We start from the raw sequence: 24,207 nt of genomic DNA, 5'->3' as shown, positions 1-24,207 counted from the left end.
ATTGTTCTACATAAAGGTGTTATTCCATCTCTAGAGGTCTACATATATATGACGTATTGGACAGTAACAATGGTTAGTATCAATGTAAGCATGTACTCTCGTGACGTCACGTTGTAAGCGGGACTGCGTTACTTACGCTGGAATGAGCACAAGAGTTATCGTCCTAAAACACAACATCAAAACAATCATATATCATTGTCTTATTGAAGGAAAAAGTGAAAACTTCTTGTTGAACTTGGTGATGGTAACAGTACTTCTTTTTACTTGTTCAAACTAACCCCTACCTCTTTTTGTCCCAAGCAGCAATCTGTTTTGGTTTGAATGTTCCTTTTTATTTTGTATAAAGCTTGAAACACTTGTTAAAAGGAGGAAAATACTCTTAAAATATCTAAAATGTTTGTATGTGAACATTCTAACCAATGTGCGATTCAATATTGGACCAAGAGTAATAATATCCAGAAAATAAAGGCACGCCGTTTTTACATCGAAACCGTTAAAGCTTTATATGGGAACCAACTGGATATTTTGACACCTTCCCTTGTAGAAACCTACCCGAATTTTACAAAGAAAGAATAATTAATTACTCTCCCCGTTAACAACTGGTATCTGACCTTTCGTTCCTCCGCCTCTTCGTCGGCATCGGCCTGGTCCTGTTTCTGAGTCTCATCGTACGACATGGCGACGATAGCCAAGATCAGATTGACGAGATAGAACGAGCCCAGCAGTATCACGATGACAAAGTAGGCGCTATGGTAGGGACCTTCTGCTCGGAGAGTCTACAACATTTCCAAAGCAAAATTAACAATGTAGAATTTTGCACTTTCATTTTTGTCCATTTATCAAAGTTTGATTTTATCATTTTTGTACATTCATTTTATTTAAGTTTAATTTTTGAAATTGATGATAAATAGTTTTAATGTACATGTTTACACGTTTCTACAAAATACGTAAACTGAACGCCAATGTGCAAGTAGAAATATGCGTTACAAATCAACAGGGTTTTTATTTTCTTCCGACTGACATACGTTTTCTTATAGTAAGTTTTTTTTAAGAAAGTTACATGTATGTTATTTTCTTAAAATACTTACTATTTGATAAAGATTTTCCCAAAAGTCTTGTGTCATTAAACGGAATGTACAAAGAAGAGCAGTTCCGAAGTTGTCAAAATGGGTGAAGTTGAAGTCTGGGTTTGTGTGAGTGTCATTAATGCATATATATTCACTCGGACATTCCCTACAGAAGAAAAAAAAATTAAATAGCGCTGGGCATAAATCGTAAGTTCTACTAATTCTCAAGAGTTACAGCAACAGAAAAAAAAAAATCATTTATACCCTGCTCCGGAAGCATTTCCACAGATAAGAAATTCACCAGTGCCTTCTATCTTTTTCCAGTTTTCTTAATAAAACAACGTAATAATAAAATAATTATCAAAACAGTTCCAAGTCTAGCGTCAAATATGCTCAATCTCAATCTATAGAAAGAGGTTAAAGGTGACTGGATGCTCAACAAATTACCCCTTAGATTTACCTAAAAATAAATACTGCTGAATCATCGTTGTTCGTGGGGGACCAGTGTTAGAGGCTTTCGTGGGTAACCCTTGCACACGATTTTACATTCCCACAAACGTATTTGTTTCGTATATTTATTAACAAATTAGATTTTGCTACCGACAAAATTACCTCTCCAAGAACCAGGATATGTTTGGCTCCCCACGAACATTGACCCCCACGAATAAAAATGATTCCACAGTATGATGTTTTGGCATGGACTATTGTTTAGCAGAGAAAACATCTGAATATGTTAGCTTTGAGTAAATATTTTCTGATCTCTTTATTCAAAACAGAGCTCTTTATTTCGAGGAGATTAATTTGGTCAACAAATGACCACGGCCATCCAGCTCCTTTAATTGGACTAACCTGTGTCCATTGCCCACTCGTACCAAGCTTCGTCGAACGATTTGAGAGTATCGTTCCCTTCAGTAGAATTGTCGTACGTGAAGTTTGCAAATGTGACACATTTCTGTCTGAGGGTACCCATGTATAATTGCATACCAACTAAGGCAAAAATTGAGAGCATGAAGACTGTCAGAATCATGACGTCACGGAGTCGCCGCACCGCTTCCAGTAAGGCACCAACAATGGTTTTCAAGCCTAGAGGAAATCCATATTGTTATCAGACCATTATATAATTTGACACATAACATATCATTGTTTATTTTAATTAATCTATTTCATTATACATCTTTCCTTGAATGAGCCAAAATAATTAACATCAGAACAATTGAAAACTCTATAAAAGCTTTACTCCTAAAAAAAATATATATTAAATACAATATGGTTCATTTTTTATTGGCGTTGCATTAAACTTGGTTTGTAAAAAGAGAAAAAAACTTAAAATTATCTACAAGAGTTAAAGTCATAAAAGGGTGTACTGTTATACCAGTGACTATCGTATTCAAGAGTACACCTGGAAAACAATTTCTTTATACGTTAATAATAATGTGAAATCGTTCCGTATTTAAATCAAAACACAAAGTTATATTTTTGTTATGAACACAGGATTAGAAGTTGTAGTAGAGTCAACTCTTGGTGTTGTATTGCTTTACTAAAAAGTCATTTTTAAGTAACTTAGATTGTTACCTGTAAAATGGATTGGGAAGGATGAGCAAGAGTTTTTTTTTTTGTTCAGATGACAATAACACAGCCATTTACATGTAAATTAGTAAAAAATAACGCAAAGAAAAGCATCCTTTTGCAGTTTTAAATCGTCTAAACATGGAATTTGATCTGCATCCTAGCTGTACAATATGTTTTGTTGAAGGTAAGTTTAACAATAGTTACTACGTTCGGTCTTGATTTTGAAAAAAATTCAAACATTAATATTTCATTCAATAGAAGAATGTAGTTTTTTTTAAGAAATAAAACAACAATTTACATTGCATGCTAAGTTTGAAGATTGAAATGCAACGGATATTTGAAATTAAAATAGATGACATAGTTTCTTGTTGAGAATAGTTCTATTAAATCACAGTTAGGCATGTAGATATAGTGATTTTTATAAACAACAGTATACAGTGAAACATGCCAAGATGCAAAAATGTTTTCTTTACTTTAAATTATGTAAATTTGTGTTTATTTATACACATAAATATCCAGGTATTTTTGGTCTTGTTAAAATCTTACTTTGAAATTCTGGGTAAGGAGAAAGTGTTTAAAAGATCTTCAACTGTGATACACATAATGCATAGCACAAGAACGCGTCGAGATGATTATTTCCCTTGTTTTTCCATTCTCGATCATAGAGTTCCTTACAATTGTCAAGAACATGCGCGGATCCAGATTTTTTTTCAGTGGGAGTCTGAGGGATATTTAAGTTTTCCGGGGGTGATGGGGGAGGCATAATCGGCAATTATTCTACGTAAGGCTAAGAAATTTGAATTTTCCAGGGGGATAGTTTCCGAACCACCAACCCTTCCCCCCGACCCCAACTCTAGATCAGCGCAAGCGCATGAAAAAAATCATCCAGAAAAAATGTAAGCAAATCATGAAAATACTGTGCCAAGATGCAAAAATTACTAATGTAACGTTTTTCAAACAAAGCTAAGTGCGATCTCCTGAAATGGTTACCAATGGTTGTACATGTATTTCATAAAAATTTGTCTGATTTTCTGAGAGAAGAATAAACAGAGTGCAAATTCACAACAGCGCTCTATTGGCTTAAAAGAAAAAGCTTTACCCAAGTTCCAAAGGAACACCATTTTTGATTAAAATCAGTGTCGGTGACAACTCAGAGAAAATAAATAAACTGTGCAAGTTCTCAAAGAATGAAAAAAAACCACACAATGGAGGAAAGAAATAGTCGTTCGTGTTGTTAGTGATTTCATACCCAATTTTAGCGAGTGAATTTTTTTAGTGAGTAAAAACAAATCGATTCACTTCTACCGTGCAAATTTCACCTGGTATTACAGCGACTGTTTTTAGGGCTCTCAATACCCTAAACGTCCTGAGAGCAGATAAATTCCCAAGGTCTACTACCTCCGTAACATACCTGGTGAGGAAAAGGTAACATATGCTTTTACAAGACACATATATGAACACAATGTTCGATAGGAATTACCTGGAATAACAGCTACAGTTTTAAGTGCTCGGAGAACTCGAAAGGTCCGAAGAGCGGCTAAATTTCCGAGGCCGTCCTCCGTTAAATTAAGCGGTTGAATTATGCAAGTTTCAAAGTACCTAATAGTGAAAAATAAGGTGAAGAAGATGATAAGATCGGAAGAAATGTGACAGTGGGTGGGTATGAGACGCTGGAAAGTTAAAGAAACAAAGCAGTTATCATTTAGTGATAAATAGAGGAGAATGGAACTCAGTGCAAGTGATTGAATTGTCCCTATTAAAAAAGAGGTTGTAGTTAAAATGTTTAGCAAAGTGAATTTGAACTATATACATGTATAAACTACTAATTAATTACTTGTTGGGGAGTTTGATAATGCAATTTGGAAATGGGATAAGGTTAACATTACGTATAATGAAAAAGTCCATCACTGGTAAAAATAAAGAGGGGTGCTTTAAATGCATATTAGGTTCATGCATATGAATATATGTGAAAAGTGTGGCTTTTAATTAAATGCAATATATTAAAAAATTGTTTCCAAAAAAATTGTTTTGAGCTCATCAAGCAACCAACTTAATTGAAAAAAATTAGACCTGCAATATCAATTCATGAAAACATATAAGTCAATATTATGAACAGATTATAAACATTGTTTGCGTCCAAGATAATATTTATACAATTATTTTTGTCAAGAATATTTTGAAAATGATGTTAACAATAATTTCTGAGTGGATCGGTATAGAGTAGAACTTACGCCAAGGATATGACAGCGAAATCTAGCCAATTCCAAGGGTCTCTTAGGTAAGTGAAATTGTTGATGATGAACCCTCGAGCAGTAATTTTGATCATAGCCTCCAAAGTGTACACACCCGTGAATACATATCTGCCGGAAATCGATTAATTAATTCATTCATATATGTAACTATTAATTTTTCCATAATTACCGGTATTTTGTCTTAATTTTAAATTGGTTAAATTTTCATTTTCTCTCCAAATGGTTTTGCATTAAAATATACGCTTTAAAGGAAAACATATGAAATGTCAGAAATATTTACGTGTCAGTGAAGAATGATATTGTTTGGTGTTTTACATCTTTTTCAGATTATTTCTTTCAGACTGATACACTGAATACTACTCACTCGATCCACCCCGCTGGCACCTCTGTCATGGCCATGAAAGCACAGTTGATAATGATGGTGATAATGATTAACGCGCTGAATAATGTACGAAGCGTTAAGGAAACTGTTATAAGACACAGGACGAACCAGAGTATAAACTCATGTTATACAGGGCAGGTCCTATAAATGTGACAAGTACAGAGTGTACGAATCAGCCCTGCAAGACACGGACAGACAAACAGATCTAAAAACACGTCTGTATTACTAATATTATTTTACGGTTGGAGTCTATTGATATGTTTAAAATTAAAAAGGTACAGAGATTCAAACATTACAAAACAGACAGAGTCTATCAGTTTTTGAAAATCCATTTCTGTGTTATTTACATGTACTATTACATGTACTGATGGCAGTTACGAGTGCAGCAGTATTAGTAATAGTAGCACTTGATTTCGGTTCCATCGAGATCCATGAAAACACAGATTATGGTAATCGCCAGTACTTCTAAGGCATTAAACCAAGTAACTCTGTTAAGGTTTATACATGTACTACCGTGCCTTTGTAGGGAAAAGTCGAGATATACACATTAACAGACGTATGAAAAAACTCTTGGGATAAAAAGAATTGAATTATAATATTGTGTCGAAAAACACATACCCAAATTATTGACATTAGAAAGACGACATAATTATAATAAACCTTCTAATGCCTAATCATTATTTTGTCAATCCACTGGCAAAACACCTCAATGTGTACCTATAATAGCCTTCTTAATTAACCTTCATAATTTTGAACATAACATGTAATCGAAAAGGATATGGATGAACTAGGACATAGAGGGCGCCCCTTCTGAGTGGGTTAAAGGGACTAAGCAGATAGACGGCGTTGGTAGCGCTGAACCTGTAAATGGTCATGTCCTTTCCGACCACCACAAATGTCTGCAAAAGAAAAAAAATTGACTGAAGTTTTCATTATGGTATGATATCTTAATTCGTTTTCAAAAACTATTTTCAATACATTGACGCAGTTCTGATTTCACTGATTTTCAATCAACTGCGAGTCCCACGCAAGAATGTTTATCATTTTTACAACAAACGACAATACAAAACTCAATTCGTAATACATGCACATGTGTACTCATTTTTACATTCATCAAAAGACATTCGTTTCTCTAAGTGGTTTTAAGGATTCTTACGTTTGAGATATAACATGTTTACATGTATAATAACAGGGTACTTTGTTTCGACAATGTTTACTTTCTACATGTACAGGTACTCAACTGCGGAAATAGAAGACACGGCTGCATCAAAGAGTACATAATTATCAAGTGTCAGTGCCGAAATTACACCATCATTGAACGGATTACAAGAACAAGCCATGTTCTAACTGCATGTGGTACTCGTGTATTAATTAGATACATATGCCGAGCGCTCCAGTTATTAACACACACAGCATTGGGCTGTGCCGTTCTCCTTGCATTACATGCATGTTTTCTTCGTAAAAAAAGTTTGGGATTTTTTCATTTGTCAATGAAAAGCTCTACATGTAAATTTAGAACCATTACATGTATGTAGCATTGTCGATCCATAATTATTCATGTGCCGTAAATGCACCCTTTGTTTTTCTGTCTTAATATCGTTCCTGTGTGCTTAAATTTATGTAATTTACAAAAATATACTTTCCAGATTACAGTGCAAATATACACTTAATAAATATTTCAATGCTATATGTAACAAGTGCATTCAAAAAATTGATCGCTCATATAAACAGTATACAGGGAAATTTTCACCCCTGTTTTATTTTCCCCCAATGCAACCTCTTTTTGTCTGAGTAAATTCAATAAAGTAAATTGTATCTCGTTAAATACATGTACACCTGTCGCAGAGTCAACATATAACGGTGCAAATTACCTTCATAGTGTCACTTGGTGAAAAAGCACGGGTTAAAAAAGTTTTCATACTGAATTTGTAATATAGTGGCGCTTAAAGGAAAAGATACTTGATTGTTGAGGTAAACTGTCTTAGATTTTAGAGCATTAGAAAGCCTACGAGTTTATTCAAGAAGTTGTTTATATGCAGGATTACTGTAATGACTACACGAATTTCAAATCGAAGAGAAATACTAAATGTAGCCCATAATCTGGTGTGTTTGATATTTAGGCAGAATGTATTTGTCCATTGTTCTTTCTCCCCAAAAATAGAAAACCCGAAATTAGAAAAACCACAACACACAAATGGCATCCAAATCTCACGATCTCTTGCGATTCTAATGCTCTTACTTTTTGCGTATCGTAAAATTCATCGAAGTCTTCCAGAGGTTTGCTTGTATATTCCACCGGAAACAGATCCTTGAGCGATAGGGGGAGCTTTTTTCCCGCCTCAAATTTTGGGTTGGGTTTTGGTTCCTCTTCTTCATGGGCAGCTAATTCCTCCTCCTCGCCCTCCTCGTGGGCTTGTTTCTCTGCTTTTTTGAACGCTTTTTCCTCTGCTATCCGTTCATCTATTTGCACAAGTGACTGAGGAGTCAAAAGCCTGAAGAATTCTTCTTCCTCCATTTTAGTCGTACACAGCTTAGTTTTCCAATTGATTTAATGAAGTGCATCTATCGAAGTACCTGGAAGGAAAATGGAAAAACCATTCAGTTAAAATAATTAATCGTATTGCATTAATGATTAAACAAGTGGGTGCATTTGAAAACAAATATTTCAGTAAAATTCCAAATGCCTACACATGTGCATAGTTTTACCTAGTAAAAAGAGCGACGTCGCATTTTGATTTGACATAATTGATATAAATATTTTACATAACTTTATACAATGCATCGCTAAATTGTCTTAAGTTTCTTTGGTAAATGAACGAATCGCTGTCCCGTGAATAAGACCCAAACAAAAGGAATCACATGTTAGCTCCCGATTAACTACATTTCTATACGGGGGTGTACTTTAAAACGATCAAATGACCAGGGCTTGCGGTTTATATTCAGTTTTTTGAAACAAATCAGCGACTCTTCACAAAACAATAGTGGGTCAATATCTCCTATTCAACCCAGTTATTGCGAATATTTCAGTGGTATTGAAGATGGAATCGAAGCTTTCGCGTGATCTGGTCAGAGCAAACTCTAGCATTCTGACCTGACCTCAACTGGCCTTTTATTGACAACATTTCTTTACATTCAATACATCTACATTCCATCGGTAAAAAAAAACCTCTAGGTTTGGTCATGAAAACCGAAGACGCCAAGTTCTTCACCTGAGTTTACAGCTGCTCAGCATGCAATTAAACAAAAAGCAATGGAAAAACGAATCTCGAATCAGAACCGCAACAAATATATGTCATACTATGACCATTATTGCTACAACAATGAAGTGTGCAACATAATCGTGCAATCAATTATTAGGTGTCCCCATGCCCCACTGAAGATATTGAACAGATCTACATCGTACGATTCCACTAATACAAGCGCTTCGAAGGTCAAGAGACTGCCTCAGCCAAGTACTATAGCACTGGTTGGCACAGTCGCAACACATGTTTTATCGTTTATTCCTATATTCATCACTTAATCAGAAATATTAATAAGAACAAACAATTATTAATATAAATATGTATGGCAAAAAGGAAAGAGAAGCGGCAGAATAAATCAACTATTGACAATATTAGGATCGCTAACATTTACCTCTGATCTTAAAAATCCGATGTATCATAGATATTTGTTTAAAATTCACACTTGGTTGCCTTTTATCTCTCTCAGGGGTTACACACAAAAATACGGATTCAGCCACAATAATGGCTGCATATCTCCTTAAAAGTGGAGGTGGAACAATAAAACGCAAGTGATATAACCTTAAGAATCCTCTATCTTGTTGTGAATCATTATATAGAAATCAAACAATTCATATTATGAATGTACAATCCATTATTACACAACATCTCAAAGAAAATCGTTATATCCAATCTAATAATGATGTCCATCAGTTTAATCATCATGAACATCGTCTTTCGATCTAAGCAGTGATTAATGTGTATTAACTAACTATATTTTTGAAAGTAGATCGAAAGTGGGAACAATACATACAAGTATGACACTATTTTTATTCATCATGCAATGTATAAACGTACCCAAACTCAATGTGGCAGAATCTTATCAATTTCTAAACGGTTATTTTGGAGAGAGAGAGAGAGAGAGAGAGAGAGAGAGAGAGAGAGAGAGAGAGAGAGAGAGAGAGAGAGATGAGGGTCATCAACCTATTTATGCGTTGTCTTTTACTGTATAATTTTTTCACAATGGGTGTCCTTTACCGTGGCCCATTCTCTCGTCTCGCTTCGTTGGTTTTATTGCTGGATCGGAGGTTAAAACGTAGATCTTTTGGAACTATCACAAAGTTATATCAAATTTAAAAATTTTGTGGAATACATTTTAGGTAATTTTTCTCTTAAGAACATAATTTTTTTTAAAACGTCGAGATGTCAGAATTGATGCACTGACACATGCATCAATGTTCATTTTTCTCCTCTCGTAATCATTCTCTTATGACTATATACATTGTATTATCTTTCCATCCATCCACATTAAAATCGTAAATTAAGTAATAACTATTTATTGTTGAGCACCAATTATAAACTAAAATCATTATCTTTGAAAAACTCAGACGTTGAACCACGTTTTAACTAATAGTTCATTTAAGTCTTTAAATAACTTTCTTTCGACGTTTCACATTTACTAATGCATATTGAATAAACTCCTACGGCATGAAACAATCAAGCCAATGTCAATTTAAATTATTAAAAGCTACAAAAGAGAGTTACGAGGTCGTCAATGAACATTTGTATTGATTTCGTAATGTTTAATAAATTGTTTTAAACAAAACTGAGACATTTTATACATCAAACGACTTTCATTTTTCCAAAAGCAATGAATAATTCCATAGTATAAAAAAATCATAGAGCAATCTCTCTCTCTCTCTCTCTCTCTCTCTCTCTCTCTCTCTCTCTCTCTCTCTCTCTCTCTCTCTCTCTCTCTGAGACTCAGTTTTTGTTAACATGCAAGTTTTCAATAAATATGTTTTGTTTCAGGATTGCAAGGGATGGCAGTAATTGTAGCAATATATGCCCATTAATTGTGATATAGGTATTCATCTAAACAAGCAAGGGAAAAATAATCACATGCAGGAGATTTTCGGCATGTTGATTATTTGCTTTGGACGTGGTACATGTCGCATTGTTGGACGACAGATCTACTAGGCATGCGCCCTACAATCTTCATGTCCGAGCTAGGAAATTTATCATTTCAGCATATAGAACCATTTTAACAAGAGCTTGGACTTTGGGTAGTTGTGTCAAACAGCAATGTGACGTAGGCCTGTCAATTTCATTGATGGCCACTCAGCCATGGCTCTTTGAAATCAACAAGATTTGTCTGGCTTTTGAGCTAAGACTACGCGATCGGTGCATATTTCGCTTGAAAATGCGTCATTTTTAACTTGTTTTGACGCAAGAAATAGATAGCTACGTCCAACCGAAAGTCCAAGGTCTTGTTAAAATGGTTCAAGACAAAATAATTGACAAGATATAACCGCAGAACCGTCCCTTATTAGGATTTAAATTATCAAGAACTGTTCTTTCTACAAAGAACAATTCATAATCAAATAAGACTTCTAATTTACCAAAGCAATTTTTAAAATATGATCCGGGTTTAACTTGTCCACCTATTTATAAAGTAGGCCATTATCTTTGATTTAAAGGTACTCATTGCGCATTATTTGGCAAAACTATTAGTTCTAGTAAACTAGAAAAACGTTTGAGTCTTCTGTCTCATTGTGACTATATTTCTATATACCATGTTAATCCCTACCACAAACGAAAGCTCACATTTAGAGTTATTGTTTGTCTTTTTTTTAACTGTTTCTTGGGTTTATTATTTTTTTTTTGGAGGGGGGGGGGGTGGATTACATGTGGTTTGATATATGGCCCTTTTAGACTTGAACAACATTTCAAAATATCAAAGCGTCGCATTTACTCCCATTGTTGATTTTTTCATATTTAATTTGATATCGAAAAATAAAATAAAATGAATTCTCTCGATTTCAAGCGAGCATCAGTCAATAAGAATGCGAGAACTGTGCGTCTAATCTAAAATGTCCATTCACTCGGAAATTGATCAATAAGATGTCTGATTGTGGAGCATGCTTTCATCCTAAATAATAAATAATGCTCAATGGTTCAAATCAGAAAACCTCTATATAAAGCCAAAACAATCGATTATGTGCATCTAACTATAAGCGCCACCCATTCCTTAATATGATAAAATGATTGTGTAAGGTGGAAGTTGGTGGTTGTGAAGTTAGGGTTGGAAAAGCAAGCGAAAGGTTGGGGATTGTGAAAATTTTGTCACAATCTTCCCAAACTGAAAGAAAGGACCTAGAAGAAATATACTGCAGTGCCCAAACGACTAATCACGGCCCTTGCAAAATTGTTTCTACTTGTTGGTGTCTTAATCAAAGGCATTTACGATAAATAATTGGATTAACCTCCATTACCTATCCCTGAAGCTAGGTATAAATACAGTATAGATGACACACTGTATTCAAGTATCAGACCTTTACAAATTTGATTCAATATCCTTTTGCTATCTTAATAATCCCTACACTTATGTCTGTTTGTTTGTTTTTTTGTTGTTTTTTTTTTTTGGGGGGGGGGGGGGTCTCAGATATTATATAGACGAATTAGTATCAACGTAGTGAAATGCTGAAGTATCATGGAATATCATTACATTGAAATCTTTTAGATAGTTTTGTTATATCTAATTGGCAACACGTAAATTCAACGAGATAGGCTAAATTTAATCCCAAATCAAATATTTCTGTTTACGTGCAATTTTCGTGAAGCACAAGTTTAAGGAATCGAAATCCAAAATTATCAACAAATGCAATTGTACGTGTAAGGTGGACTATTTTTTACTTTGTCTGACTATGTATTAAACCTCCAGTAATTTTACAGCAATCCAAATATTCATAACTCTACTATCACAGTTTTTTTCAAGAGCAATATAGAATATGAGCACCCATTTTACTATTTCCTAATACACCATAATGACAAATAATCTAATTAACTTACATGTATATATAATGACAGTTTGAACTTTAATGCATAATATACACGCACGTAAATAATTCTTATAATGCAAAGCGTGTTAAAATTCGTGCATGCTTCAATGAGTCCCCTTTCTGTCGCGTTTACTTTTCGCAATTACTATAGCATATTTTCTTCCATGCACGGCAAAGTCATTTCCTTGAATCAGAACTACATTAATATTTATGATACACAAGTGTATATATGATATATATAAACATTATATTTTGGGCACCTTTCGGGCGTGTCATGCGCGGAGCAGGATTATTTATATTAACTGTGTTCCGTGCATAGTCATTATCTCGACTTCGGATGTCAAATATTAAAAATATTTCAAATAATTTCCAACGATCTCGAATCTCAACTTTTTATCACAACACAAAAATGATGGTGGTCTTTTGTCATTTATGAAATCCTGACAAGGCAAACAGCGGTCGAGATTTATAATATAATGTTCAACAGGACATTAACTACCTAATATATCATCATTCTTTCTAAAAACCAAGAAGTAAAATTTAAACACACACGAAAATGAATTCATCAGACTTACAGAGAAATTACCATGTACGCCAAAATGATATTCCGTCATGATACATGTACCTAGCTGCAACTAATCAATGTCTGCATAATGGACAATACTTACGATGCAACCATCGTAGTACAATATTTTATAAGAAAAGGATGAAATGGGTGCAATACGACGGAATTGAGATTTATTACTCTAGTCGTAATAAGTCATTAATCAATGATTTAGAAGCAGGGTGTCTTATATAACCTCGGTAATAGAATCGGTGACCGACTCCCTTCAAATAACGCAAGATCAACCTTGTCGATAGGTCAGCCTGATAACAACAAGGCCGTAATTTAATCGTCGTAGTTGCATTTAATAATAAAAAGATAGGCATCTTAACATTGCAGCGATTAAAATGTTAAAAATTCTGTAGCGTCTATAACCAACATTAAACAATTGTTTAACAATGGTAACATGCAGGTTAAAATTTTATCTGCAGTGTAATGGAAAAATTGAGTATAAAATCTAAAGCTTGCTTACCATTTTTTTGAAAGTATAAGCATCCTACAAAAACAATGCAAAGTCACTTGGTTGACATACGGAGAGCTTAAAAAATGTCCTTTCCATAAATAGATGCACATTAAACATCAAATTCGCTTCAGTGAAGAATCACCTGTGCCAAATCAAATTCATAGATAATTGAATGAAATTCCTCCTAATTAACGCATGTCCTCTTAAAAGACTTAGGCTCATATCAACTATTAGTTTGAAATCGGTAAAATTACGGAATTTTCTTTCCTTTTAAATTTACAGTAATTCGTTACATTATCTGAGACCCACCGAGCGTGGAAATGTGACGTCACAGTGCCTTTTTAATTAAGGACCATTTAGTCAGTAGGCTAATATTATTTAAATTTATTTGAAGAACAAACCAGTCCGCCCGTGGAGAAAGAATAAGGCGAAATATTATATTTCATTGAAAACCCTCGGTGCTTACAAATTAAACAATGGGATTAATAATTTTTCGTAAGCATTCAGTCAGTTATGAAAGATAACAAAAAATCTAACGGCAAACAACAACAGCAAAGGACAATTGTATTTCTCTTTGTGTTTTCTCACTGATTTTGATCACTGAGTGGATACTAGCGTGTCAGTGAAAATAAAAGCGGGCCGCGCGACCAGTAGATAGTATTTCGTTGAATTGGCTACCGACACTTTGTTCCTTTGTTCTTATTAAATTCTTATTAATTTTTTGCATTTTAAACTGTAACATCCGATCTAGAGAAAAAAATATTTGTTTTGACAGGTATAATAAGGAAATTATAATGTTTCGCATGAGAAAACCAACGACAAATTGTAATAAGCTGGTACATGTATTTGAATGTACATTGTATATCATAGCATTACAGCATTTTTTTGTCGTTGATATTTTTGAAATATTTTAACACTTTCTTTTTCTATCTAACAAAGCCAAAAATACCATTAGGCATAAGCTATATATGTGGACATGGACACATGCACACTCTAACTCACGTGCACCTTGCAGTTTGATAATGCACAACGTGCAACCACCCAGCTAACAATTCGATACACAGATAAGACTTTTTTAAAAAGTGCATCTATTTTATTCTACACGATGGTTGAAAAATACAAGAAATTGGGAAATGTGTATCATACTTATAAACTATACATTCTAGTTTTTAAACCCAAAATGTTTTTGAACTAAAAAACATAAATGTACCCTATTCCATTTTACAGAACATACACTATCTATGGTTCCCTGGGTGCAAGAAAATTGATCTTTAATTTGAAAAAAAAGGATTGTAACAACTACATAGAAAAACATTCACATGATCTGCGCTTTAATGAAATAATTCACATAAAAGAAAGTGGGCGCACAAGACAGTAAGTTTGCTGGAATCATCAACTCAAAACAAGGCTAGATTTAATCGCCATTGTAATGCAAATGGAAAGAACAAAAAAATTAATCACTTACTATATATACACACACAAGAGATGAAATCCTCGGAAGTGATAGTAAATGGGTCCTATCTCAAATAATTGTAATTTTAACGAAGAGGGTCCGCAAGGTCTTCAATAGGTTTCATATCTTTATGCACTGATTTTTAATAATATGTAAATAAAATAATTGATAACAGAAAATTAAGCAAAATTCGAATCCACTGAACTTTTAAATGCGTCATTTACTTATTAAGAAACGGTTCCAACAAGCTGTGTGGGGCATATTAATTAAGACCGAATTTATAGTCGTAATCCAGATAACATACATGTTTCTCTATCTGCCTCGTGTCGTTAGACTCAGCGTATAACCCCCCCCCCCTTCCATTACAATTTGTGGAGAGAATACCCAGAAACAACAAAATCATTTGAAACGATTGTAAATGAGTGTATCTTATATTATATATTATGATAAAACAAACTGCGTTTCAAGAATTATTTACGAATGTCCAAGTCTATTGTAATTAAAAAAAAACACTATGTAAACTAAATAAACATAAAGATTTGGAAAATGTACACAATTCATCGGTAAAGTTTTCACTCTTTTTCGGGTCCAGATTCCTTCAGGATCCTTATGTAATGCACCCATTTTCTTTAGATAAATGTTTTATTGTACACGCGAGAGTTTAGAAGTCTATAAGTTAATTAACCATCTATACTACTATATTAAAATAATAGACTCGAATTTTGGGGCTTTCATACCGAGAAATCGGAAGAGTACTGTCTTTTGTTTTATTTATTTTAAACATCATTGGTTCTTGAAGATTACCAATTTGTTTTTATTTTTTCTCAATCAAGCTTTGCTAATTAATAATCAACGAAAATTCCTTTCGAAAATCCCGAAATCATCTGGATTTTTTGGATTTTACAATCTTGCGCATGCGCATTATATTCACGCTAAATCATGGTATGCTCTTTAGTTTATGTTTCCACAATATCACATTTGTATGGATAAACTCAGAAACGATAGTACAAATACGTGTAAATTTTCATTGAATATTATTCTGTTCATCAATGGAAATACGGGAGATAACTCTAACTCAGTGCATTTAAAAGAAAGATCCCGAAAGTTCCGAATGTCTACATGGTGTGTTAATTCTAAGCAAGTAATAACGTTGGTGAAAAAGTGTTGAATTCTTCCAGTCCCTTATTCTTCATTAATATGAATTAAATTTTTGGGTGAAAGGTATTAACAGCCTCAAAATGGTTTGTTATAAATAATTTGACTGTTATTTTCAATGCAGCTTTATTAATTTTCTCCAAAATCGTTTCGGAGTGATTCTGCAATTTGTTGCTACATTACGGGAGTTTTATGGGAATTTTAACTGTGGTGAAGGCTTGTGCTGAGACACAGTTAGATTATTCTAACTAAGCAGAGGGTAGTGAAATTAATAGCATTATTGTAGTCTTAAGCGTGGTTATTTAAATGTCAACAATACGGTGTGTCGATGTATCTATTTCGTAAATGTCCTATACCATATGCAATGTCAACCCGTGCATGCACGGGTCAAAGCACGGGTCAAAGTCTAGTATTTTTTAAAATTAAATATACCATTGCTTTGAGAGATATCCTCATTAAAAATTAATAAATAAAACATAAGTATTAAATAAATATATCTCTCCCCGTGTAGTATACTTGTGTGACTGACTAGTGCAAACAAAAAAGAAAAATTAAAATCAATCCACCAGTTCATAAAATACAAAATGTTGAACGTGTTCAAAACGTGATTCATGGTTCCTGGCGTAAGTAATATCACCGCCATTCAAAGCCACAATTTTACCGCCCCGTCTCCTTTCTGATAAGAGAACTTGTTGCGAGCGATAGAGCTATAGAGAACATTATTACTGATTCACGGTAAAACAGTCGGCGATAGACACAATTCAATACTCACAACCCTTAACATTGTTTCTATTGATTTTTACAAGTCTTTTTGTCCAAGTTGATCCAAGCCGCCCTCTTGTGATTTTTTTTCTATGAAGCTGTAATTTTGCTTTACACGTTCAAGAGCCATGGAAATTTCACACTTATCGAATACAGAAAGTAAAGTTACACAAAAAAATTAGTCTTCGATCCGCCTACTAACTCTAAACAAATAAATACTGAAGTTCGATTGGATTCCATTCCCGGGGGTGGGGTTTTTGAACCTTTAGGAACATATCGAGCAGAATAAGTCATCAGACAGAATGTTTTTTAAAAATAACTGCAATTCAATAAATGAAATATCCTGATTCATCAAGCCATTCATATATGTTAAATTGGATAGAGTTTTACACACTGGAACGCAATGTTGTTAACAATTATTGCATTAAGCAATAATAATTATTGCATTAAGATTGTAAGGTTATTTGTAAACAAACTACAGATGTATAAAGTAGTACTTCGTTTACATTTTGGTGTACACACCTGAATTGTTTGTTGTAGTCGTGAAGAAAAGGCATGCTTCTTTCATTCATAAACTGTCATCTTCCGGAATCTGGAAGTACGCAAAAATTATTCAAAGATGACCTACCAAATGAAATTACTGTATAGTCGGTTATAAACATTAGTAAAACAATAATAATACTTTCGAAATACTGTTTTTTCTCCCTTTAGAAGTCAGATTAGAGCGGTGAAGTAACTCTACACAAGTACTAGTATATAAAGTGTCTGGTACAATTTAGTTATGAACAAGCTGATTTCGGCTTAATGAGAGATAACTGCGATTTTAGAATTGGAATGCAGCATGTATAAAATATGGCGTTTGACAAGAGCCACCTGCATGGATTCTAAAGCAGAAAATAAGTACAGAGTATTTTGAATTTTCTTTTGACCATTTGATGAATTGTACTGCACGTAACGTTTCTCCGTGTCTTCCGTGGTTTTGGATGACAAGGAAAAAACTCCCATAACAAGAGACAGGACATATGTCAAATGTCTTGCTTAACACAGGGTTTCAATTTAATTTGAGGTTTATGCCCCCCAAAAAATTAAATAACCAACAGAACCGGTGCCACCGTCACGCTATTAAAGTGAATAGGAACTTATGACATCTCGTGTCAAATCTCGCGAGAATTAGTGACAATTCCATCCAATCAGGGATGTTGGAGCTTCTTTTGTTATGTGGAGACATTGCTAGATAATTATTGTTCTTATGGATCGGTCTTGTTTATTGATCAAAGCATTAGTAACTTCATATAACTGATTGCATGGTATTTATTTGAGTCGGCTTAATGTATGAAATACCGGTGTTGTATGAGTGTTTGATTACCAATAATTTATTGGTAGAAATCAGAGACAGATTATACAATAATGGTAATTTAGGGTAGGTTTCAGAACCGTAAATTAGCTGTAAAATGGAATTCATTCTCCGCAGAAAGTTATATCATATGAAGCGAATCATTAGTCCATATAAGAAAAATTAAAAATGTACTTTCTAACCAGGCGCTATTTTCTATGTTCCTATTTTAAAAGGTATTTTTAACAACTGCTTGGTGTCTTTAGGGAAATCAGTATTTAAAACAAAAACACACACATTAAACCGATAATAAATTCAATGTTATACGTGATTTAATTTAATTTGTATTTCAATAAATTACGTTTTAAAAGTTCCTCTAAGAGAGTAAAAAGAAGATGTTCGTTTGGACTATATAGGAAGGGATTTTTTTTCAGAGAAACTTTTCTGTATTTGATTCACCAAAGAAATATTAGTTCTAGAGTTACATCAAATTATGGTGAAGAAGGGGGGGGGGGGGGCTAAAGTTAAATCTGTCCATAAATAGAGATTTCAATACAGGCCTCAAACCAGAATTAATCACAAAAATGATATATCCCAGGACAACGAGTATCTTTTTTGGAGAGAAATAGAAGCTAACACGAATGGGCCTCGTTTATTGCAATGTATCCCAAAAATAGAACTAGCCACTCTCGTTTTGCGTCAATAAATTCTATACAGTTTCTCCCATAGGACAGTCATCTACGACAAGGTCCATATAATTATATACTTCTCCCTAGTGACTGGTCTCAAACAGTTATTGACGAAACGGCAAAGTTGCCTCTTACATGCTTCAAACATATATATATAAACTTACTAAAAAATCGACTAAGGTGTTAAAAGTCTTCCGTTCTTGAGAATCAGATAAACCAGTTCGATGTAGATTTCTTCCGCTTCTTAATTAAGTTTTAAGTACATGTACACTTACTAAGCACACATCTTGAAGAATACTACTGCACACAAATGTTTAAATAAATAAATGCATTTAATTAAGCTATCTGTGCCACATGTCATTAGCCGGTGCTTTCAATGACAATCAAACATTGAATATTTGACTTCCATGTTTCTTTATGGACGTGATCTAAAGCAATGTGATGCAAATATGTCTATCTTTAGAATGAAATGCAAGGAGAAAATCAAAGTCTATCAGTTATTGGCAGTTGTGAATAATTCAGAAGAATGTGTCCTAATATCTCGTGCGAAGGAGCTACAAGTCTGATAAATCTGACATAGGCCAATTTTTATCGACAGTGATTCAGAATGCATCGGGAACGAAAAAGGACCATTCGGCGCAGACTTTGCAGACGATATCCGGTCCCAGCAGGCGACCACGTGGCCCAGTTGCCCGCGCTTTCTTTTCTCCACTCTGTCCAATGCATGCAACGTTCCCATTCATTACAACGTTATCGCTCTAGAAACCATTCGAAAGAGGCATGCTCAGGTTTTCAGAAAATCGATTTCTAATGTTGAGGATACCGTTTGCTGTTTCATATTACAAAACACCTTGGCCGGAAAAAAGAAGGCTTCCGTTTTAACTTTAGAATAAAAAAAAATGTGAACTTTCTTTAACATTTGTGCGTTTCTAACATATTTCGGCTATTGAAACAGGTTTTTTAAAATATATATTTATAATATAATTTCACCAGCATCAGCAAGTATTGCAGCCATCCTTACGTACTAAATCTATCAAGGATTTTATTTTCGAGGCACATAAACCTATGTTTGACGCTTTAATTTTAATCATAAGAACGAGATAAGATTAGATTAGTGAATATTTGTAGAGTGTGGATGTTCCTATACTTATTTGCGACTCCAGGATACGAAAATCAATAGGTTTTAATAATTATTCAATTCTCCTGGGTCATATAAACGAGGTTTGGATCACGTGATCTTTTCCCTAGATCGCCATATTGTATCTTATTTCTATAACTCGATTGGACATATCGTGCAATACTAAGACAAAAGCTCCTTAATAAGTGTTCATTGGGTAAAAAGGCATGCATTATGTATGGAATGAACTGTAGGATTTGGCATGGCTGGACGAGCCCGGAATGGTCTAAACAAACACCTCGTGTTTCTGAATTTTACATAGATATATGGTTAGAATTTGCATAAATACATTTGTAACATCTCTGTCTCTCTCTATTTCTCTCTCTCTCTCTCTAAATACGATATACAGAGTACTAATCAGTATTTTTCATTTTTTCACACGTCCTCAATATTTCACTTTTAACACATTTTTCCCGCAAAATCGAGAAAATAACAGTAATCCGGGGGGGGGGGGTGTTGTGTTAATAGCATAACATAGAGCTCTCAATTTACCTATGTTCTAACAAACACGCTTATGGTTTCCCGGGAGTTCGAAGTCTAGCTCTCATAAGAATCACATGAAAATCATGCCACCCCCCCCCCAACACCCCCCCCCCCCTCCCCCATGTAAATCATTTTGATCTTGATCATTACAACATTAAACAAATACATGACTCTACATTAACCTGGTTTTATCCGGCCATTGCGGCGATCAACCCATTCGTCACAGACAAAACCTATAATACGTCGTGTCGATATGTTCGGATTCGAGACCATCCCCCCCCCCCCCCCCCCCGAAAGGTTAAAAAACTTATGGTAGATATCCTTCGCGGCAAACAAAAGAAATTGGAGAACACAATTCAATTATGTTATCATTGTCAGTACTTGCTGGCTCATGCAACACCTATACTCTGGGACCCCGAGTCCACCAAGCGTTGCAGGTTCTGTTAGAGTGCGTAGGAGGGCTGGCTGGATTTCTTGATTGGGACTGAAATTTATGGCTTAACGCTAAGAAGGAAATCAATAAGATTCTCTTAGATGATATTCATAAAACAATCAAAGTTTTTGTTATTTTTTTTTCCTTTTAGCTCAAAATTTAACCATGCATTATGTCCTACCATTCAAATCTGATTAGGCATTTAAAAACGAAAATTCATCGATAGAAATGCAACACTATATTTTTTTTTCCACAATTGAATTCCTCTCACAGCTGCCATACACTCAATAAAAGGGTTTAATCCTTACCAACAGATTGTAAAGATTTCGACGTATGCTCCTTCCATTGTATAGCAATTAATTTTTCATAGAATATTTTACTTAAATTATCATTCAGAATGAAAACAACGCGTAATTCTAAGAAAACAGTACTTATAACCATATTTAGGAACTCAATACGGTTTGTTCATCATTACTGCTGTTCTTTACAAAATAAGCAACCATATCGAATTTAGACATATTGAGATACATAGACTTCTTCGTTCGCAATGTTTAAATCATTAGGTCATTTCATCAATGGTGTTCGATGTGTAATGACGAGGTGGTTTTGAGTTGATTTATAAATAAATTAAGAACACGCACCTGCTGCTCCCAACCTTATAAATAAAGTAACTCTAAGTTAAAATTACATATATACCTAGAGCCAGTGTCCAAATGTTAAATGCTAGTCAGTCTATGACAAGGTTTTCCCTTTCTTTTAATAAAAATCTATAAAGCATTTCTACGTAGCCGAGGGAAGACTGAATTTGTAGCATATTAATTTTAATTTTGCCTCGCATGCAGCATCTGCGGAAGACATTTGTCTCTGTAGCGCAATGTTCGCTCGCTGTTGAAGCTTTGCCGAAGGAGAATTCACAACGACGCATGAATCGTATTCTTAGACAGACACTTGTGATACATGTAGTCACAAAGCTGTCTTCACACTTCTTGGGTGGCATATACATGCATTTTTAAAACAGTTTCCAAAAATTAAAATATTTATGGAAGTATACGTCCAGGTCCCCGTTTGGTAGACAATCATTTTGATTTGTATATCCTTTTTGGAATCCCGCTGGCGTAAGATTATAAAAAAAGGAATGAATACACATAAAATTTCAAATGCATGAACTATATAACAAACGTATGTGTATTTTGGAAGGCACGATGTAACTATGGTATCAACCACAAAGTGATCATTTTATGTCAGTGTATAATTCATGAATATGAAAACTGGTTAATCTTGATTGCATGTGAGCATTCACCTGCCCATGTAGCACACCTTAATCTGGACGTTCAGACAACCTTGAGACCCTCACGATGTTCGGGTTACAGCGCTGTCCTGGCACGTTCATGTTCATTAAGGCGAACCACTCGACGCCAGACGATGCTGACCATGTAAATCTATCCTCTTCATTAGTCAACGCAGTAAGTGTGAGAGAACAAAACATATTCTGTTTTATTGTTACTAGGTGCGAGAATTCTCGGCCTCACCTGGAACCACTTATCCGTGTAATACCCAATAAATTACACATTGCCATGTTGTCGTTAAGAATAGAACGCCGGGGAAGAGAGCACCGAACGTATAGTTGGATATAAGCATGATCATGCCAAAACGTGTACGACCTGCCCAGGATCTGATTTCAATTAACGTTAAACGGTCGGGCTCGGCATTCCCTTAAACAAATAATAACGTCTGCGTGCAAAATACTTATTGGTAAAGTAAACAAAAATTTTCTATTTCGTCTGATTCTACTGACACTCCAATAACGGATATAAAGAAATTGACCTATCCTTTTTTTTCTACTATGACACATTTAAGAGATAACTTTCGATTTTGAAATTTCAGTTGGCGGTGCGTAATCAGGAAATAATGGATAACTTGTTGGTTAGGATATTAATAATCAATCTCAAATTTCGATTAATGACAATTAGCTTTGACAGGAACATGTTTAAGCTTCGTTGCAATTCATTTCTCAGACATCAAAATTCAGTTGATAATTTTCTCATCGATTTTCCGTTGTTCTTCTGTACTCAATGAAGATCAAGTCCATTACCGAAATAGTTGAGCTTTTAATTAATCAAAATTGGACATTATCCGACTTGTGCTTTGGGATTTGGTCATAAAGAAAAACACAGAAAACTTCAGATCATAATAAACCAATATCAAGACGCAATTGACAACAATTTATTATTTCTTACACGGGCGGCATACTGTAAAATAACGTGTATTGAGCTCTTTTAATAAAAAAAAAAGAAACTTACTTTAATCATCGATGTAAAACTCCGCATGGATGACACCTATCCATTCACAAGTAATTGGAATTCCCCAACTATCCGTTCTGAAAAATTAATACATTCCTTCAAGATGTATTCTCTTTATGCAACACAGATTATTCCAGTAAACCAGACTTTACACTGTTTGTTTCTCATCCATGGATATGATCTAATTCGTAAACTAGTATTTGCATAGCCCAGCAATGCATTTTTCTATCAGTCATATACCAAACACTTTTAGAAACACTACGAACATGTTTTGCTAGAACCTCTCTTTTTTCTATAATCCTTCTGTTTTTGAAGTCGTTGTAGTGGCAATACCGACGCTACCAAAGTACTTTATACATACAGGCATGCTATAGTACTATGCACATAGAACTTATCAGGCCAGATCATATCCGCACGAGTAACTATAATTATGATAATGCACCCAGATATTGGATACAAAATGGATTACTCTGGATTCCATTGCACTTGGATAGATCGCTAAAAGTTACACGTTGCTAAAAATAAATGTCTACTAGATATTTTTAATGCAATATCATCTAATATATATACAAGAACATGTATATTACTAAAACCTTAAATAAAATTGTGAATATCTTTTTATCAAAAAGGTTTTAAAGAGGTATGAGACCCCTAGAACTGTGAAGCACTTGGAAATATACAAACAGAGTTAAGTATTATATAAAAAAAATTTTCCCAAATTCTTGTTGGCTAACATCATTCATCGGATTTGGAAATTCTAAGCTGCAAATGTCAAAAGTACGACATCCAATGGAGTTTATACCTTTATTAACTTTCTAAACAATTTATAAACGCACATTTCACGTTTTAAAAACATAAAAATGATGATTTTATTTTGAATAAGGGTGTACATTATTAACATTATCTCAAGGTGTCCAACACTACCATAAAGTGCTGCTTTTAATGCATTTGTCAATTTAATGGCCATGAGGATGAAAACCTGATAAAACACAATTCATTTTGAAAGTGAAATTTATTTATTATGC

The 24,207-nt window shown here is 34.3% G+C and overlaps 1 protein-coding gene across 16 annotated transcripts in view; it reads right to left on the bottom strand.

Moving 5' to 3' along the window:
* The window catches only part of LOC128175906 (sodium channel protein para-like), a 41,688-nt gene extending 18,426 nt beyond the window's left edge, over positions 1-23,262 (bottom strand). For 7 of the 16 annotated variants that reach the window (XM_052841780.1, XM_052841785.1, XM_052841790.1 and 4 more), the window contains exons 1-10: positions 13,407-13,725; positions 7,510-7,844; positions 6,052-6,169; positions 5,253-5,337; positions 4,868-4,996; positions 4,117-4,235; positions 1,917-2,150; positions 1,332-1,395; positions 1,089-1,233; positions 612-776 (exon numbers count right to left, since the gene is read on the bottom strand). In XM_052841780.1, the coding sequence (XP_052697740.1) occupies positions 612-776; positions 1,089-1,233; positions 1,332-1,395; positions 1,917-2,150; positions 4,117-4,235; positions 4,868-4,996; positions 5,253-5,337; positions 6,052-6,169; positions 7,510-7,785 (1,335 nt within the window). In that variant the 5' untranslated portion in view covers positions 7,786-7,844; positions 13,407-13,725. Of the gene's footprint in view, positions 1-611; positions 777-1,088; positions 1,234-1,331; positions 1,396-1,916; positions 2,151-3,955; positions 4,048-4,116; positions 4,236-4,867; positions 4,997-5,252; positions 5,338-6,051; positions 6,170-7,509; positions 7,845-8,479; positions 8,499-13,406; positions 13,728-17,289; positions 17,360-23,182 lie in introns of those variants that run through there. The other 9 variants (XM_052841789.1, XM_052841796.1, XM_052841792.1 and 6 more) reach the window with 7 other exon arrangements.
* Positions 23,263-24,207: the final 945 nt, after the last annotated feature.

The sequence above is a fragment of the Crassostrea angulata genome, chromosome 3, assembly GCF_025612915.1.
Source record: "Crassostrea angulata isolate pt1a10 chromosome 3, ASM2561291v2, whole genome shotgun sequence".
Lineage (NCBI taxonomy): Eukaryota > Metazoa > Mollusca > Bivalvia > Ostreida > Ostreidae > Magallana > Magallana angulata.
Note: the sequence above shows the minus strand (reverse complement) of the source record. Positions and strands in the feature narration are given on the sequence as shown.